Source organism: Dermacentor silvarum, chromosome 5 (assembly GCF_013339745.2).
Source record: "Dermacentor silvarum isolate Dsil-2018 chromosome 5, BIME_Dsil_1.4, whole genome shotgun sequence".
Lineage (NCBI taxonomy): Eukaryota > Metazoa > Arthropoda > Arachnida > Ixodida > Ixodidae > Dermacentor > Dermacentor silvarum.
The window spans coordinates 104,264,613-104,282,931 of record NC_051158.1 but is presented as its reverse complement, the minus strand read 5'-3'; the positions used below and the strand labels follow the sequence as shown (position 1 = coordinate 104,282,931).

General features: G+C 47.6%; 1 protein-coding gene across 1 annotated transcript in view; it reads right to left on the bottom strand.

Moving 5' to 3' along the window:
• Positions 1–18,319, bottom strand: part of LOC119453692 (xylosyltransferase 2-like) — a 47,139-nt gene that overhangs the window by 8,770 nt on the left and 20,050 nt on the right. Inside the window, 6 exon segments of the mRNA XM_037715737.2 lie at positions 2,162–2,434; positions 3,919–4,176; positions 4,178–4,243; positions 15,028–15,204; positions 16,395–16,617; positions 17,205–17,285. Coding sequence (XP_037571665.1) covers positions 2,162–2,434; positions 3,919–4,176; positions 4,178–4,243; positions 15,028–15,204; positions 16,395–16,617; positions 17,205–17,285 — 1,078 coding nt within the window.

Sequence of the window (18,319 nt, the reverse complement as noted above, 5' to 3'; positions counted from 1 at the left end):
AGATTCGGGTAAATACGGTATTTGTGGCTTGAGGGAAGCGTTTTCCGTCTTGGTAGACTGCCGAACTTCCAGGCAGCCGCACTGTAACCGGTATTTCGTGTCCCGCAACTGCACTATAAGCGATACGCATATAAAGTGCTATGGGAAAATTAACGGGAGTCCTGAAAAGGTCGTATTATTTTCGGCCCTGCACTATAAGCGGTTACGTTATAAGTGGTCTATACTGTATTATAGAGTATGCGAACATGAAAATTGTCATCCACCCGACGAAGCTACAAGGGAAACCCATACACACTGCTTTCCTCTGGGCTTCCATATGAGTTTCCTTCGAAGCTTCATGCTACAGCTGGGTGGACGACAATGTTCCCTTTCATGAACAGCACAAAAAACACAACAGACAAAAAGGGGGACACACACCTGTCTACGCCTAACAAGCTAGGTCGACTTTGCCGACAGGTCAACCACGATAAATCCGACAACCAGCTTGTAAAAGGAACCATGCCGCACCATTCGTCAAGTGCAAAGCAGGTGTGGTGTATGAGGTGCCTCTGCCCTGTGAAAGCTCCTACATTGGACATACGGGTCGTTATCTGAACGATCGTTTAAGAGAGCATGCCTACAGCCTTCGCTCTAGTACTGGCAGCAACTTGGCCTTACACTATAGTGAATGTGATGTGTGCCGTACTCCGGGACTTGACTTCTCACGGTGCACGATCCGCAAACGTTACGATGATGCTTGTGCACGGGAAATCTTTGAGGCTGCTGCTATCGCAAGGAATAGTGCGTCTTGCGTCAGCACTCCATCTTTGGCCTTGTCTGAGGCAGAACTGACATATCTTAACAACCGCAATAATATGGGGAAAATCCTACCAGGGTTTCACTCTTTTTGACCATGCGTAGTGATCTACCCTTCTTTTCTTTAGGTATACAGTATATTTCTGTTCCTTTCTGAATAAAGAATTTAGTCGTCAGTCAGCGCTGGTGTGTGTCTCCCTTCTTGTCTGTCGTGTTTTTTGCGCTGTTCCCCTGTCAAGTATGTACTGACTAGCGCAAGCCTCTATGGTGTTCTCTTTCATGAACCTTTCTCAACTTTGCAGGCTTCTGCAGAACTGATTTGCTATTACAGTAGAACCCAGCTGATACGTTTTACACGGGACCGTATAAAAATGTAAGAGCCGAGAAACACAAAAGCCAAGAAACAAGAAAATTTTAGAAATGAGAGTAGTGGTGAACTGCACATAATTTTATTTTAATTCTTACGTAAAAAAAAAAGTTGCAGTTTTGCCCAAAAGCCAAAGCATTGATTGCGATAGCAAATTAGTAGACAGCTATACAAAGTAAGGATAGTAGTTTTGTTGTCCGTATAAACTTGTGAACATTCGCTTATTAATGATATTAACAGGCATGGTGCTAACGCCTACAGGCAAACATAAATTTATCACACTCGATGAGCGCAGTCACTCGCTGTCAAAATGCTGGCGTGAGGAAGCGTGGCAGCAGTAGCGAGCGATGTGACCTTCGTTCTGTCTACCGCTTCAACACAAACTGAGCGCTGAGAACACCCAGCACGCACAAAGCTACGAGCCGCCGATGCACCTAGTACACTGCCTAGACTCTGCCCCCAATGCTTTCAAGGTACGGCCCGCGCGACTGCGCAGTACGCAGTTGATGCCAGATTACAACGTCGCCCCCTATCCCTCCACCCCTCCCGGGTGCCTCGAGCACAACGAAAGGCGCACTTCCTCCCCGCTTTTCTTCCTCGTGCGCGCGAGATTTAGCCGCGGTCATCGGCTCCCCTCGCACGCTTTCACTTGCACATACAGCATATGGCGCGCAGCAATGGCGTTATCGCCCTTGGACTTTGTCCGGAACATCTATGCGCCAAAACCACGGGATGTCAGACAACGTTGAATTTCTGAGGAGCCTGTAACAGCAGCCAGTAAAACGGTACATCACAATGTTGTTTGCATATACTAGTAGAGGCTGGAAATGTGAATACCAGGCTACATTGCGAGGCTGCAGCAATATTCAGATTTTTTCTCAGATACCGTGGTGCACAAAGTTTCGCAGTCGACTGAACATACCTTGTGAAAATATTAGTATGAGTGATTATTGGCTTGTGCTGCCTACCTGTACGAAAAATAAAAGTGACTTTAATCACCTTGGCCGGATCCACCCAGACAATGGTGACCGCGACCGCTTGGCCGGCACCCCACGAGTGGAGGACACCGGGCGACGAGTCGGGTCCCAGAATCCGTGCAAAGTCCCGGACCAACTGCTCTTTCGGGTCGTACTCTGTGCCCACGGAGATGAATCGAAGCCGAGCCAGGGCCGGAGCCGCAGCCGTTTCTTGATTGCCTGGCTGCCACCGCTCCAATGGTGCCAGGTGCGCCTCGAAGGAGTCGCCACCAGTTGTGTACGACACCAGCAAGCCCTGTTAGGTGTGGCGAAAGAAGAAATTACACTTCATCTTCATCATCAGCCAATTTTATGCCAGCTACAGGGCACAGGTCTCTCCCATCGATCTCCCATCACCCCTGTCCTGTGCCAGTTAATCCCATTTTATGCCTGCAAATTGCTTAATTTCATCACGCCACCTACTTCTCTGCTGTCCTCGACTGTGCTCCCCTTCCCTTCGCCCGCTTTCTGCAACCCTAATGGTCCACTTGTTAACTGCCCTGTGCATAACATAGCCTGCCCAGTTCCACTGCTTCTTAATTGCACATAGAATATTGGCTATCCTCGTTTGCTCTCCAATCCCCACCGCCGTGTCTCTTAACGTCACGCCTAGCATTTTTTCGTTCCATCGCTCGTTGTGTGGTCCTTAACTTCTTCTCACTGCTCCCGTGTTAACCTCCAAGTTATGAGTTACATCAATGCGAACTACAGTAAAAGCTCATTCATTCACAACTCGTTAATTCAAAATTTTGGATAATTCGAAGTAGCCGCCGCGGTCCGTCCAACAATGTATTGAAAGCAATAGTATGTAACGCATCTCACTAATTCACACTGAAATCCACACCTCCACCGATAATTTGAACTTCACACCATTATGGATGGGGAGAGTGCTAGTGCGTGGGAGCACATTGGTCATGCTGGTGTCGCCGCGTGGGCCGCGCCCGTTCCTACGGCGAGCGGTGGCGTGCCCTCTAAAACGCGCGCATGCCGCTTCGCCGACGACTAGCAGACAGCCGTTGAAGTTGAATAACAACAAGAAATGTCTTAGGCTCGTCTTGGCAAAGAGAGATGCCTTCATAAGGGTAACAAGCTGACCACAGCAAGTCTCCTTGTCAAGACACTGGCGCCAGCCTAAGAGATCCCGTGTTCAATTAGTGTTGACCCCTACTATACGAGGCATGCACTGCGCAAAATGGCGTGTTTTGACATTTTTTCTGCATCTCGTTTAATTTGGCCCACAAGATAATTCGATCGATTTCGTCGGCCCCGTCAGGGTCGAATTAACGGAAGTCGACTGTATATGCAATGTTCCACTACTTCACCACATACCGCGGCCCTAATTTAGAGTAGGACAGACGATGGATATAAGGACCTTTCTAGTTGGATTATTACAGCCTGTTATAATGAGCCTCCACTGTATTAAAAGTGAAGCGGCTGCCAGTTGGCCGCTATTTATAGATGACGCAGTAGTTCCTTGACCGACCTTCCTATTGCACAACAAATATTCATGAAGGAGCTGAAAGGCTTGACGTGAAGAAACATTCAGCTAGGGTGATAACAGTGCAGCTTCAGGAACACACTCATTGCATCAATTTGCGCAGGTAAGGCAAGAACTCATGCTTCAAAACATAAAATGATAAGACTTGTGTCAGTGGCGATAACGAGGCAAAGTAAATAAGATACAACACTTTGCAATATGGTAACATTTATGGTCTTACTGCACACAGTACTGGGACTTGCCTGAAATTGGTCTCCGAAAAAGTAGAGATGGACGGCATCAATTGATAGGAGGCTGCGGTTGCGGCTGACGGCACACAATGAACCGATGTGCCGATCAGCAAGCCTTGCGAGACTCTCGTAGACCGTCAGCTTGTCGTCAGCTGCAGCCGCGTCGTCACCACGGTCGTACTCGCTCTGCCAGTAGCCAGTGGGCGGAACCGCAGGGCCGGCCGACGAGTGGTGGGGTCGCGACTCTGCGATCCAGATGTCCACCTGGTCCTAGCACTTTGCGGCTGACCGACGACTCGAACTTCCGGGCAAAGAAGACAGGACGGTCGCGAGTAGCCTGACGGAACAAAAGAAAAAAAAGCAAGAAGGAGCCGTTTCGTCTGAGCTGAAGTGACACTGGTTCTTTACTTCTGTTCACCGACTTATTATTTATGAGCTTTAACATCCCAAACCAACAGTGGGACTGCGAGAGACATCGTAATGGAGGTTTCCAGGTTAATTCTGACAACTTGGCATTCTTTAAGATGTTCACTGCGGCAGCATGTTTTCGTAGTCTCAATTCCTCTGCGGCATGACCCACCGGTGGGTCGCTTGTCGTATTTTGCCAGGGCGTCGTGACCCACTAGCAAGTCACCAGGGAGTCGCTCTCCTAGGAAACATTCTTGAAGGTGCAAAGAGATGACACCACGACGCATCAGATCAGTAACAATAATATTTTTCTTTCCGCTGATTTCTATGAAAGATGTCACTTGTGCACTGCAGGAAAGCCCTGCACAGCCACACAGGAGGAATAACTGCCGTGACCCACCGGTGACCTATGCTGCAGTGAACGTGGTAAAGGCACATTAAAGGAAAATACAAAGTCGAGCTAGACCGATAGATTATTCGTCTAGAAGTCTATTGTCATTTTCTGTGTGCCAATACGAGGTCTGTTAGAAAAGTATCCGACCTTAATTTTTTTTTTTTTTTGCGACCACCTGATGGATATGAAACAAGCACGCTTTCATCAGCTGACCTTGAACCTTCGTGCAGATGTGCGAATTTTCTCCCGCCTGCCGATAGCGTCAGTCGCTGGGACGCAGCGTTTGAGCGAGGTAGTGCTCAGTGCTCTCGAGAGTCGGTATTTTTATTGCAAGGAAAATGATGGAGCAACCTAGAGCAGTGCTGTTGCATCAAAGTTTGCCAGAAACTGGGCGACAGCCAAGTGGAAACCATTCAGAGGATTCAGACGGCTTTCGGTGACGATGCTCATAGCATCGTCACCGAAACAGACACATTAAGGAGTGGTACAACCGGTTTAAAGACGGCCGCACATCGGTGGAGAGCAAGCCACGCTCCGGTCGGCCATCAACATGCCGAAATTACCAGGTCACTGCCGAAGTGAACGCTGTGGTGATGCGGGACCGTCGTGTGACTATCCGAGAAATTACGGAAGAGGTGGGCATCAGCACTTTTTCTGCAAATTCCATTACGACCCAAGATTTGGCCATGAAAGTTGCGGCGAAATTCGTGCTGAAGCTGCTTACGGTGGAGCAAAAGCAACTTCGTGTTGAAGTCTCAGAGGACATGCTGGATTCCACAAACAGTGACCCCGACTTCATGAACACCATAATCACTGGTGACGAGTCTTGGGTGTACGGGTACGACCCGGAAACCAAATCCCAGTCGTCACAGTGGAAGCATTCCACGTCACCAAGACCAAAGAAGACCCGCCAAGTGCGCAACAATGTCAAAGTGATGCAGACTGCTTTCTTTGACTCCCACGGTGTGGTGCACCACGAGTACGCACCACAGGGTCAAACAATCACCAAAGAGTACTACAGGGATGTCCTCCGTCGCCTACGTGAAGCTGTGCGGTGCAAGAGACTGGAGTTGTGGTCAACAGGAAATTGGCGCATCCATCAGGACAATGCTCCTGCACATTCCTCGCACTTGATTCAGACTTTTTAGTCGAAAAACCAGACTCCTGTAGTTCAACAGGCTCCCTACTCTCCTGATATGGCCCCTGCGACTTCTCGCTATTTCCCAAAATCAAGAGGCCATTGAAAGGAGCGCGATTTCAGACAAGAGAGGACATTATGGCTGCAACGACAGCTAAGCTAAACTCCATTCTGAAAGAGGCCTTCTAGGAATGCTTCCAACAATGGCAGCACCACTGGGAGAAGTGTGTGGAGTCCCAAGGAGACTACTTTGAGGGTGATTAGGTTTCCAACACTCCAGTTATGCCAGTTGTTTTTCTTTGGCCAAAGGTCGGATACTTTTCTAACAGACCTCGTATGTCACTTTGTTACGAAGGAAATTGCCACCGAAGTTCCTGGTGCTGCTCCTCAATTCGAACCGCCCGCACCAAAACAGATGAGTTCACACAATATCCACGTGACCTCCCTCTATGGCACCCTCCATGAATTATCCAGTACTCTAGTCACAGGAGAGGTAGCATAGTCCACAACGGGTGGCTATCATGAGTAAGAGGCCGGCGGCGAAAGCAAAGAAGAGAAGGACGATGTGAACGGAGCGCTCCGAACGGCACGAGCGCGCGAGTTGCGTGACCCGAGGTGTGGTCGAGGCAGAAGCGAGGCTGAGCTGGCATTATCGATGTGGCTCTGGGCCAGGAAGGTCGCATCGTCATCTACGCTCTGGCGACAGGAGACTCAGAGGTCCGGCCGAGTCCGTGAAGCAGGCAGTCCGAGGTGCAGCCGTCGACCTCGGAGACGTTCGAGCGAGGCTCCTTGGACCAGCTGCAGCAACACACGGCATGGCCAGGCACTCCAGATAGGATCTCCCTTCTTCAGCAGACCAGCGCGTTCGATGATCCCTGGAACGCCACGTCAGCACATTGAGAAAGGAGCTGGACGAAAGCGGTGGCCAAACACGTCGCTAGGCCTAACTTGTCGAGCCTCTCTGCCACGTCAGTAACAGCGACCGGGTTAACCCCTTAAGGGCTTATGACGACCTAAACTCATCATGAGCAGTCGCCACTTTTTTGCTTATGACGACCTGTGGTCATCATGGGTTTTCCACAATGTTCCAAGAGGCTTTTACGAGCCCAGCTCGTCAAATGGGGCTTTTCTATTTACAACACAGATGGCAGCACAGATTCCGTCATTGGCGCTTTTGTTGAATGAGCGTTTGCGCAATAGTTGGCGGAATGTGTGTCTTGTGTTTCCCGTGCGTTATGAACAAACATGGCCACATCTGCGCGGCGTACTCGCGCGGGAAATCTTTATCCATCAGATGATGAAAGCGTGAGTGATGAGGATGTGGTTGTCATGTTTGATTCTTCAAGTGAAGAAGATAGTGATGACGTTTTTACGGACAGCGACTCTGAAGCGGAAGAAAGCAGTGATGATACGATGGCCAGCGCCTGCGAATGGTACAGGATAAACCCCGACAGCATCCTTGCCAGACCTCCACGGTTTGAATTGAAGGGTCCTCCGGGGATGACGATCACAGTGAGCTCTCCCACTCAACAACTTGAGATTTTTGAAGCTTACTTTGATGATGAACTGATTGATGTTATCGTAGTCGAGACAAACCGGTACGCCTCTCAGCTATTGAATTCGAGTAACGTGAGCCGCCATTCTCGCTTCCGAAAATGGTCTGCGCTTACGCGAAAAGAACTTCGTGTCTCTCTTATCCTCATGTCGCTGCAGGGAATTGTACATAAAACAAATGAAAGGATGACTGGTTGAGAAACCGGCTGATTGAGACTCATGCTTATGGCGAGATAATGCCCAGAAACCGGTTCCAACTCATCATGAGAATGCTGCACTTTGTTGACAAAGCGACCATCGAAAATTCGAACTATCGAGGAATAGTTCATCTTCTGCGTGGCAATTCAATTCCAACCCTTACTTTCTGGAGTTGCAGAAATTTATTTCACAATACACCTGAAATGCCCCATGTAGTATAGGGTAATACATGATGGAGTGAGGAATGGCCAATAAAACATTATTATCTGGCGAAAAAAGTTTTCGCAATATATTTTTTGGTTTTGAACATATTACTGAAGCATTTCGCGTCATTAAAAAATTTGGCAATTTTGGAACATTTTTTTTTGTTAAATGAGCCCTTAAGGGGTTAAACAGGTTTCGAAGACGATCAAGTTGATGGACCGACTCCAATGCAGCAACGATGCTCTTGCCAACTGTCGTATAGACAGTCGGCAAGAGCAACGACATTGAAGAAGATTTAACAAGGCTCCGGCCAGGAGGTTATGTGCATCGACGAACTCTGTAAGAACGATCCTTTCTTGTACCGTCACAGCGGTAGGCTAAAGTTGCCTGACTTTCATGGAGAAAATGCCCAGGACTAACATAGGCAGAATTAAGGGCATGTTTCATGTTTATTGGTTCATTAGGCTGTATTTTTGTTAACATTTATTTATTCATTGTGTTGTGGTTAAGCGTGTGCTAGTCGGAGTGAGTTTTTAGTTTGAGGTTTTGGGTTTTGAGTGCTATTAAAGTCTGCTTGCTGTGTTGCCATGCGTCTTCCACCTCCATCTCTCTCATAACACCCGCACACCCCCGAGATCAGTGACAAAACACATCACAGTGGCGCCACTGTAATTTTCCACCCTTGTCATCTTCTCACTTAGAAAAGCTCTGCTCTCGCTACGAAGCACGAGTTCATTATTACAACCTAACATTTCAATCAAGCTCAACCTAAAAGTTTACTTTAGTGCGCCTTTAATCAGCACCTGAAATTGCGTAAAGAAGCATTTCTGCATTTCAGCCCCATCAAAATTTAGCTGCCATGGCCAGGAACTGAACCCATGACCTTGTGCTGAGCCCCAGAACAACACAGCCACCATGTTACTACAACGGGCCATTATTTCTGTGCCAGTGGCACAGCTCGCTGCAGTGAAATCCCATCAAGATCCAATTCCAAACAAAGATCGAACTGCATTTTAAGAATCCTGGTTTCAGATACTGTAGATACAGATCAACATCTCTGCAAAATTTTACGTTCGAGATACGGGTGCGTGCATCACAGAAAGATTACAAGAATGGGTGTTCTTGATACCAAACCTCAGGGGAAGAAAAATGTCGCCAATTACCCCTCACTGGCAGAGAAACCAAGACATCGAAAACAACTGCAGTGCTTGGGCATGACTTCCGAAGTCGGGTGGCGCACACAGCGCACTAGTTATCTCGGAGGCCACATTTTGGTACCTGCTTCACGTTTGCTAACCACCGCACTCCCTGCCTAGGTGCTACTTAAAGCCTGTAAATAAAAATATGACAATAACCTGCCCTGCAGCTTTGCAAAGATTTCTTCCATAGTATATACCATATATAATCATGTAATGAACGCACTCGCATAAAAAACGAAACGCCCAGCTTGCTCCCTGAAAATCAGAATTTTTGTTTACCCCCGCATAATAATCGCACCTCCAACTTTGCTACAGTGCAGTCTCACGGTTGAACGACCGTGCTGTAGTTTTTCGGAGACTAGAATCTTTGACTTTTGCAAACGTATTTAAAGCAAGCACGCCGAATGCTTAACGCATGCTTTCCGCCAATGCCGGCGCAAAGTCACCTCGCAGAGTCGAGAGAGAAAAAAATGGAACTGGCTCTCTCCAACAGTAACGTTACGCAGTTTACGGACTTTACTCTGACGTAATAGTAGAGCGCGCAAGCGGGAGAGTCCAATGAGGAAAAGGTGGCCAGCATTTGATTGGCACAGTGGGCATAGTCGCGCGTAGTGTCGAATTCGCGTCTCTGTTGCTCGCTTTTCTGCCTGCCTTTGGTTTCGCTGTATGCGATAGGCCTTAAGTCGAGTTATACACCAGCTGCGGAACAGAGTTTACCTGCTCACAAAATGGAAACACTGATCAGACACCGATAAACTTTGACATGCCGATGAGCAGGACGGTTGAGCAAAGAGACGCACGCAGCGTGCTTGTCAAAACAACAGGCGCCGAAAAGCAGCGCTTCAACGCGATATTTGCGATAACGGAAGACGGCCAGAAACAGCTGCGAGTACGAGTTGTTGTGGAACCACAATGCGGATGAAGCGACCAATGACCTGAACGGCAGGTCTGGTGGTTCCGATGCGGAGTGAAGTGTGATAAAAACGCTGTTAGGGTTTTCAAATAGTAACCGTGTAGTTTTGTTGCAAAGATAAGTTATCGTATGCATTTTTCAAATCATTACCGTCTTACTTTTCAATTTCTGCTGTTTTGAAAAAGTTTCCGTGAAATTTATCCGGCATAATAAATACACTCCCCAACTTTGCTTCAGTATAAATTGGAAAAAAAGTGTGTTCATTACACAAGTATAAACGGTAGTATTACTAATTTATAACCAATTAGGCAGAAGTGAAACTTCATTGCCCATGGACTATTTGTGCTTGATGCACAAAAGCGAAACGACCCCGTGGTTTCGACTATCACAAATTTCAAGTAGACTGAACCACAACACAGAGCAAAAGTATGCGAACAAAGTTTATGTGCTGCCAGTGATGTTAAAAAACGTTGGACAACTTGTGTTTTTTCACGAAAATAAACGTGTAATAACACATATTTAAAAATAAACTCGCATAGATGAAACTGTGTTCATATTTGCAAAACACCCCCGCATGTGCTTCATTTCTTAGATTCGTCAACTTCTGGCTGTTGAGTGGAGGTTTTAAGAAAATCCCACAACTATAGGAACTATTTGCTTCAAAATTTTGTTCACCACCAATACTATTCAATTTGAATTTGGTTCGAACTAAAATATTAATACAGTCGCCGACTGATTTCTTGGACTCCAAAAATTCAGACTTGCTGGATATTCCGGACTTCATAAATGCACTGTCAGGGTTCCCATAGAGCTACTAATGCATTTTCCCGACCGATTTTTCGGATGAATTTAGGCCCCCAAGTCCGATTTTCCGTACTAAATAGCTCATTCCGAGCCACAGGACCCGTTCTTGAAGACCGCCATATTGGAGTTTCCGCTAGCTTGCCCAGGCTTGGCTTCCAATGGCCCGCTGTATAGCCTCCAAGATGAGAAGAGGCACGCAGAGTGCGCGCCATCTTTCCGTCTCTGAGGCCATGCCCGCTTTTCCTTAGCTGACAAAACGCTCTAGGGGACAGCACTCTTTCTTTTTTCGGTCAGCACTATCGTCATAATCACTTTGCAAGATCCGTTTCCATTACATCTTTTTTTTCTTTTCTGAAGTTTCGGTTGCTATTTCGCACGTAGTGTGTGCACCTCGGAGATGTGTACGGCTTCGCGTTTGTGTGATCGGCGCCACCTCCCGTGCCTTCGTGAAAGCCAAGTGGTGCGAAGCGTAGACTCCGCGATCAGCTCCGGCAGCGTGCCATTGCTGAACCGTTACAGAGTTAGCAAGATTACACATCTCCGCAAGGCGACCTGCTGGAGCAGTAATGATGGGACTCATTTCTTCTATCTACATGGCGATCTCCACTAACGGAGATCGCCAATGCGGTGACGCTTTTGTCGAGTGTATGCGGAGACGACGTCAGTACTGCACAAATCCAAGCAAATTTGATCGCCTCCAAGCGTAGTATAAGGCAGGGCATTATTAAAGAACTTTTTATGCCACTCTAAGCCTAATAAATTTTCTTCTTTAGGGTGAATGAGTTTTCCGGACTGTTCGATTTTTCGGACTATTTTTCGGTCACCGCGAAGTCCGGAAAATTGGTCAGCGACTGTGTTAAGAGAACACTACTCTACAGTTGCAGAAAACCATCTGTAGCAAGGAAGTGGAAGCTACTGAGACAGAGCTTCTTCATGTGCGTTACTACATCAAGTAGCATGGCAGCATTTGATTTGGTTTCCAGGTATTGAATCAGCATAGCTTTCTTGCGGGACTGTTTCCTATTTGCCCCAACGTGGAAAACAAAAGCAGAAAAAATGAGCCAGATGTAACACACAGTGATCCATTTAGTCTTATCTTGCAGTGGTAAATTAATGTTTTCCCTTCTCCAGCTTAAACTAATGCGGTTGAGAATGTAGGACTTTTTTTAATAGCGCTCTTATACATGCGTGAGCTTTGCCTACATAGCTTTCGCTTCACTGTCAGAGAGAGTTGTCTGCAAGTAAAGTCGCCGACCGATAATTCGGACATACTTGATTATTCGGACAGCCCCGAGGCACCACCGCTGGCCCTGTAGACTTAGCAATGCATAAGGACGATCGAAACTTCGGACTCCTAAAAGCATGTCGTGCGATAATACAAACTCTGACTGCACGACCGTGAGCTGATATGGCTGCCGAGTCGAGGAGAAGTAGCGATATTCTCGTACTGATACGTTGCCAGCAGGGTCGGCGCCATGTCGCCAGCGCCTCCTCGAAACCAAAACTAGCAAAGCCTAATCAATCCACTAATTGCTAACGAAGATTTGGTGCATGGTTTGACTGCACTTTTTTCTATCTGTAGCGACAGGACAATGGTCAAGATACGGACCACGATTCTGTGGCAATGCCTTTCACTCGATTCTGTGCCACTCTTACCATCCACCGTTCATGGCCGGCTGACCGTGTTGATAACGCATCCGGAGATTTGCTCTGACTATTGATGAAGCACAATAGCATAAAAGCCATTGCCAGAAAACAGCGGCCACGGACTGTCTGAGCAAAAAAAGCGTATGTGTAGCCAGCAATGCGTTGACAAACTTGGGCCGTATTCTTTGAATATACAGTCGAACGGCGCGATAACGAAAGCCTGCGACAAAGAAATTCTCGCCAGAATGAAATATTTTCGCATTCCCGGCGAATGCCCATAGGATTCAATGCATTTCATCTCTCGACAACAAGCAGTATTCTTCCGCAACATTTCATCCCGTGTTATCTATGCATGTACCGTAAAAACCCGCGTATAATACAGACCCGCATATAATACGAGGTGTTATTTAGGGATAGCAATAACGAAAAAAAATGTTTTCGTCCGCACATAATGCGAGTGAGGAAAACTCGCAGAAAGCATTTATTTGCATAGCAGTTAACGTTCTGTCCTCATCCGTTTAACTGGTACTGTCTCCCGATAGCCCCTTGTCGGAGATATCTTCCCACAGAAAGTCATCTTCAGTGCCGTCAAGTGTGTTGGCGATGCCGCATTTCTTAAAAGAGTGACTGACGAGCTCCTCGGGGATGCTGGCCCATCGTCCGCAATCCAGCTACAAAACACCGCTGGAGAGACTCGTTTCAGCCGTCCGGTAGCCGTTACTTCCGGGTCTCCCGACCTCATCCACTCTTGGTAGCAGCACTTGATCCGGTCTTTAAGGCTTGTTAATGCAAACGTCCAGCGGTTGAACTGAGATGTCATCCCAGCCGCGAACGCTGCCCTCGGTGACGCCGAAGTGCCGCCCTGTGACGCAATTTCCGATGGTCTCGGCAGCTAAAATAACTTTCCTTTTAAAGGCAGCTGGGTACTGCTTTCGCGGTCCCGACAACGTGCGAGTGACTAGCGAACGTGCCAGGGCCTCCTGCGAAAACACCGTTGAGGCAGCCAGTCCTACCGCGTCATCCCTGCCTACCGCGTCGTCACTGTCGCCGTCGCTATCCGATGCAAGCATTGTTTGCGTTGATAGCCTCATCGGTTAGAAGCATTTCGTTTCCAAATCTACAGCAGTGCGCTTTCTTTTCCCCGGCAACATTGTGCATTGGCGATGATCAGCGAGCGGATCAGGTATCTTCCGTTTCAGCGGCGAGTCAAACGAGGCTGCGAAACTGGCGAAACCCCGTGGCCCGGAAAGACTTCGACGCAACCAACAAAGACGAGCAGGAGAACGAGCTACTTTATCCGTCGGCAGAAATAAGCAGCAAGAGCAGCGCCCAGCACTATCTGCTATCAGCGCAGTTGGCGCGGTCCATTTGTGTTTTGGAGGGTGGTGTGGCGTAGCGCTATGGATCCAGCCCATTCGTATTCGGAGGGGTGGAAGGGCGACGGGAGAGAGGCGTGATGTTCTTACACCGTGGAGGCGTGCGAGGCTGGCGATGCGGAGAAGGCTGGAAAACAGCGCGCCAAGACATGCAGCGGCTCGAATTTCTTACTTTCTTTTTTCTTTTCAAGGATTTTGCATTCCATTCTCTTTCGGGACGGACACCCAGTAGCCAGACTTCACCGTTATGACCGATAATGCGGCATAGGCGAATTGTAGTAAGCCGATTATTTCGCCATATAAAACATACAAACGACGATGCAAGCAGCTTCTCATTGTTATAACCGGTATTGTTATAAGTGGGTTCGACTGTACACACACCTTACTAATAATATACTGTTAGATGCAGCAAACTAGGAAAAGCAGAGATCACACAGCAGGACATTGTTTTCAAATCACAATGCCTTTTTCTGATATTTGCTGTTGCCAATTTCACCTGCTTCTGGAACTTGTCTGAATAAACTTACTCAAAGCAGGTGGCTGTATACGGCACGGCGTCTTAGGAGCACTGCCACCACGGGGCGGCTTAGGTGCCACCACAATTTCTTTTGCATGCAGTTTTTTAAATCTTGCGCCACCTCATCCTTAAACACATTTGAAACTTCTTCACAAACAAAATCTATTTTTCTTCATAAAACCTAACTCAAGGAGTAAGACTGTAGAACAGGCCCAAATTCATAAACTTAACAAAAAAAAAGTTACTCCATCTCCCGCTAAAGGGAACCATGTGTGGATGCGAAGCAGCGGGGAGATGGTTAGCTTGAGCGGAAGATGGTTTCGCGGCAGCGGCCCGAGCGCTCATCGCGGCGCTGCACAGGAGAGAGAATGAGGCGCACGCACTCCGTCATTTTCATATTGCGGAACTACTGTGGTGCCCCCAGCAGAGTGTGCAGCTGTCGCACCACCTGTCGTGTGCACCGCTCCGGATTCCTAGAGGAGAGAAAGAGGGGGAGCATAGGAAAGGAGAGAGGGGACGCGCATGCGCTGTGGGGGTGTGGCACGCAGGCGCCGCTCCGTAGAGGATTCCTAGAGGAGAGAAAGGGGGGAGCGTAGCAGAGGAGAGAGAGGGGGACGCGCATGCACTGTGGGGGTGGGGGACGCGGGAGTGACGGACAGAGCCGCCGGCAAGAAATGCTTCGCATTTAAAAATTCAACAGTATTGGCCGGAATGCCGTTGATACTAGTTCAAGCTCTGGACAGCAGCTGTGTTTTGAGGAGAAGCCCACCTGAATGCGAGGCCAGTCGTCCGTGCGGAACACGTTGGGCGAGCATCCGCACCAGTCGACAACGTGACGGTGCTGGCACTGGCAGCCCTGGCGCCGCTTCCAGTTGACTAGCCGCAGGTTTTGGTCGGCCACTGTGCCGCAGAAGATGCTGTTCTGCAGCACTGTGTGGAAGAACGACTGGAAAGACAGGTCGAGAGGCAGCAAAGCTTGGTGAAGGGTTTGCAGACGTGCTTTTCGCTTTTGTTACAATGGCTCTCAACGATAAGGCGGTGCAACAAATGTGAAATTTGTACCCAGCTTCGCCGCGATGCTTCCCTGTTATGCAGTAAAGCATACAAATGCCGCAAAGGCGGTTTTGGTACTGTGTCTGTGGTTTGGGTACTGGTAATTGCACAGCACGTGCAATTTTCGGCACAATTTTCTTGAAAAAAAAAAGAAGGTGCATGATAGAATCGGGTAAATGATGTAATCAGACATAGTGAGCTACGGTTACTGCTTAAAAATCTTCCTAGGGCAGACCAGAAGTAAGCGTTTTTGACAGGAGACTGACGTGTCTTCGACACATGCACTGTTCCGTAAGCTCTGCCGAGACAGACGCTGCCACTCAAGGGCTCACTATCGGTGTCACTATAGGGGTTAGGCACGGAAACGCTAACAGGTGAAGTTTGAATTATCTGGTGAAGGCCAATTTTAGGACCGAAATAATGAAAGTTTTGACCCATAGAAATGCAAGGGCGCCGGCCAGGACCTTCGGTGGAGATCCAATCAACCAAAAAATCTAATTAACTGGAGTTGAATTAATGAGAGCTCTACTAATTTCAAAATAACGAATGATTTTCACTGGTCCCATAAAATTTGTTATATTGAGATTCCTCTGTATAGCGAATATCAGATATAATGATAATTTTGTCGGATGCAACTTTCCATAACGAGGTCTGAATGTCCTGTACTTGAAGCTGGAAAATACTAACATTTGGTGAAATCTAGAACAGACTGCTTAATTGCATAAGATACAGTCGAACCCGGATATATCAAACCCCCATAAAACGAATTATCGTGTCTAACAAAAAGAAATAAAATAGCCTTGAAAATTTTTGTATATTGTATAAAGTTTTCACTTTATATATTGGACTACCCATATATTGAGCTTTTTTGTTATCCCCTTCAGATTCGATATATCAGGGTTTGAATGTACTGGCTGTTTATTTTCATTTTTTTTTTTCAATTCACAGAGGTGGTTCCGCAGGATTGTTCTGCCCGCCAACTTTTACAATTAAATCGTAAAAGTAGTTTGCAGGCACGCTTTAGTGAGCTGTGCATGACACTCTATGGCAACGATGACCACAACAGTAAACAACCATCCTCACCTCAGCCGGCAGGAGGGTGTGTCGGAAAAGCGCCTTGAGCCCCTGCAGCAGGGGGTCCTCGTGCTCGGGAAGCGCAACGTAGGAGCAGAAGTCCCGGTGCAGTGCGACCCAGTCACTGCCGCCGTCAAGCCGCAGGCCCCACGGCAGCGTGCGTGGCCCCAAGCGCCACATGCGCCCGCCGCATTCGTGGAATGTGCGCTCCAGCGCCTGCTTCCCGATGAACCTGCGTCGTCGGAGTGGGAACAGCATGAGGTTGATGAACTCGTTACCGGGTACTGTTAAAGGGGCCCTGAAAAGATAGAGTGCGTTCACGCTTTCCCATGGAATGCACGTATCGGACCAGGAGGCCTCTTGTGTTCTTGAGCAGCATGGCGGCGATCCTCTTTCCGATTAGCCGACATTTTGATGAAGCTGCAATGGAGAAGCGCTCAGTGCACTTACATTTAGGTGCGCATTAATGAGCCCCAGCTGGTCAAAACTAATTGGGAGCACTGCACTACAACACTACAATGGGCCAATTCAATGCCTATTGGCCTTACAATATGCCAGCGCAACGCCTTTCTGAAGAGCAGTCTCCATCATGTTTTACTACAGTAACTCGACATTCACTACAATATGCAGAGAGCATTGCTGCTCTCGTGGGCGAAATTCACAAATGTATTTCTTCTTAAGTGATGTTTGCTATTGGCCAGCCGCATTCACTAATAATATGTCCAACAGTAATGACTGGCTGTCATCTCCTCCTACAAAACAGTTTTAAGCATGAGAACTTTTTTTTTTGCAAATGTGGGCCCAGGACTACTGACTCACCTCTGTGTATCTTGGCCGTGAGACTTGACAAAGTTGGACCCCATGTTGGCGGCCAGGAACATTTCCAGTTCCTTGCGAGACCTGCATCAACAAGAAGGACCATTGAGAACAAACCTCCAATACACAGCATTTAGAGGGGGCACCATACTGCTAGACTAACCCCCGTATTCTAGAACGTTCCTCTAGTCAAGGTTTCATCTCAACTCAATAAAGCAGAATCCCATGACAGATGTGATGACTGCGCTTCAATTACACATTTAGGAAATTCTCGAGAAGCGGGGGGGCGTCTTCTTCGTTGAGAGGGCAGCACTGTGGTCAACTCGGTGAAGTAGAGGAAGTGCTTCAAGCCGAGGGTCGTTTGAAAATACGGGTGTAAATAGGCCTAGACTGGCGAACGAATCCTTCAAAACTCTATTTGCGTTTGTTCTTGCGATGAGGCACCGCACACTCCACACATGCAGCTCAGCTGTTCCAGTGCAACCTCTTCATCAATGAAACACATCTCATCCTACTTCCCTCGACGAGCATCACAAATCGACTTTGTCTTCATGGCATCGCTGCACAGATGCCTTAAAGTGTACATCTGACTGATCTGGTGTTTGTGTTTCATCGTAGCTTGCGACTGCTGCAGTGCATAGACACTGTGGGGGGTTACACGCTGCATAGGATGAAAATAAACACAACTGTACGCATCGCCCTTGTAAGCTATAGCACGATGCTTTTTGCGAAGATGTTATATACAGGAAAGTGCCCGCAAAGATCACTATATTTTGTTGTTGTGTAAGACATAACTCAAGAAATGTAGCGGCTAGACAAGAACTAATGACATATTCGAAATCTGCTTGAAGAACTCTCTAATTGGCTCAAATTTCAGACCTCTAGTGCTAATAATAATTTAAAAATTTTTTAGAGTAGCATCTCCATTTAATACACACTACTTGAGTGAAGCTTTGATTCCCACAGATTCCAATACGTGCACTGGATCTGCATAATTGATTTCCCTGAGGTTTCTCTTATTTTTTACTATAGTATTATTACAGTTGAACTGGGATATATCGAACCCACAGATAACTAATTATTGTGTATAACGAGCAGCAATAAAATCCCCATGAAAA